The sequence below is a fragment of the Kryptolebias marmoratus genome, linkage group LG19, assembly GCF_001649575.2.
Source record: "Kryptolebias marmoratus isolate JLee-2015 linkage group LG19, ASM164957v2, whole genome shotgun sequence".
Taxonomy (NCBI): domain Eukaryota; kingdom Metazoa; phylum Chordata; class Actinopteri; order Cyprinodontiformes; family Rivulidae; genus Kryptolebias; species Kryptolebias marmoratus.
Window position 1 is genome coordinate 19,920,211 of NC_051448.1, and position 1,570 is coordinate 19,921,780.

Sequence of the window (1,570 nt, forward strand, 5' to 3'; positions counted from 1 at the left end):
GTAAATACACTGGTGTGATACCTTAGTATATGTTTTGGTCCAAAACATATAATAAGGTATCACATAATAGACATATACCAAAACCTTTGGTATATGTCTATTTTGGATTTATAGCCCCCCCTGGAGAAAACTCCACCAGCCGCCACTGACTCCTACCTCCTCTTTATGGGGCTGGTCTGAGTTTTCTCCCTTTTTTGTGTGTTATTAGCTCATCAGTTTTTGGTAGATTAGCAAGTTGGGTCAGTTTTTCTGGTAATGAATATTTCTAATCAGTTTAAACCACATGACTTTGATTGTTTTTTTGGTCTTAAGGAATTTCTCTAGTTCAGGGTGTCCAAATCTGGTCCCAGAGGGCCTCCATCCTGCATGTTTTAGATGGTTCTCTGCTTTGACACACCTGATTTAAATGACTGAGTGATTAACAGGCTTCTGTAGATCTTGAAGACCTGCCGAAGAGCAGGGAAACAACTAAAACATGCAGGATATTGTGGCCCTCCAGGACCAGGACTGGAGTCCACCACTCTAGGGGGTTAAAGTGTAACAATAGTTTCGTACATCATGGAGATACTTTTGAAGTTTTAACGATTTTTAATGTAAGTTGTTTAACTACATGAGTATCTTTACATTTGCGTGGGTAATTTGATCAAGTATTTCAGTACTTCCACCTTTGCATTACTGAACCACAATATTAATATTAACTTAAGTGGCTCATTCTGTAATTTGAGTACAGAAAACCTACATCCAGTATTTTAGACGATACAAACTGATTGGAAACCCACCTGTGTTAGGATCGTAGGCATTATTTTCGTTGACAAAGATTTTGTTGAACCTTATGGTTTCGGGCTTTTGCATCTCACGAGTCAGAGCCGCAGAGAAAGAAAGACGCGGCACGTGGGCGTCGGACCCCGGGAAACCTGGCGACGGAGCAGAAACAGAGTCCGAGTTAGCGGGAATTAAAACTCAAAGAGTAGTGGGGGCTTTTATGGGTTTCTTTTTAGTAAAAACAACACATACCCTGTTCGCCTCTGAGACCTGAAAGATAAAATAAGATAAAAGGGCAACATGTGAAGAAAGAGAGACAAAAAAAAACAAACAAATTGTGAAGCAGTAAACACTAACATCTGTTGTTTGTTTTTACCTGGGGGCCCCACTGGTCCCTGCCTGCCTTCTCTGCCTGGAGCTCCTGTCCTCCCCTGTGGCCCAGCAGGACCCATGGGTCCGGGCTCGCCTTGCTCTCCTCGGGGCCCTGGAGGACCTGGAGAAAGGGACGGTTTAGAGACAGCACAGCTAAGAAATACCCCCACATACCGTATTTTCCGGACTATAAGTCGCTCCAGAGTACAAGTCGCACCAGCCATAAAATGCATAATAAAGAAGGAAAAGACATATATAAGTCGCACTGGAGTATAAGTCGCATTTTTGGGGGAAATTTATTTGATAAAATTCAACACCAAGAACAGACATGTCATCTTGAAAGGCAATTTAAAATAAAAATAGAATAGAGGCAACAACAGGCTGAATAATTGTACGGTATGCTATGTTACACGACACATAAACAACGAACTGAGAA

At 41.8% G+C, this 1,570-nt stretch overlaps 1 protein-coding gene across 1 annotated transcript in view; it reads right to left on the reverse strand.

Annotated features, from left to right (window-relative positions):
• Positions 1 to 1,570, reverse strand: part of emilin1a (elastin microfibril interfacer 1a) — a 35,929-nt gene that overhangs the window by 2,823 nt on the left and 31,536 nt on the right. Inside the window, exons 9-11 of the mRNA XM_017432371.2 lie at positions 1,139 to 1,255; positions 1,015 to 1,032; positions 780 to 914 (exon numbers count right to left, since the gene is read on the reverse strand). Coding sequence (XP_017287860.1) covers positions 780 to 914; positions 1,015 to 1,032; positions 1,139 to 1,255 — 270 coding nt within the window. The remainder of the gene's footprint in view (positions 1 to 779; positions 915 to 1,014; positions 1,033 to 1,138; positions 1,256 to 1,570) is intronic.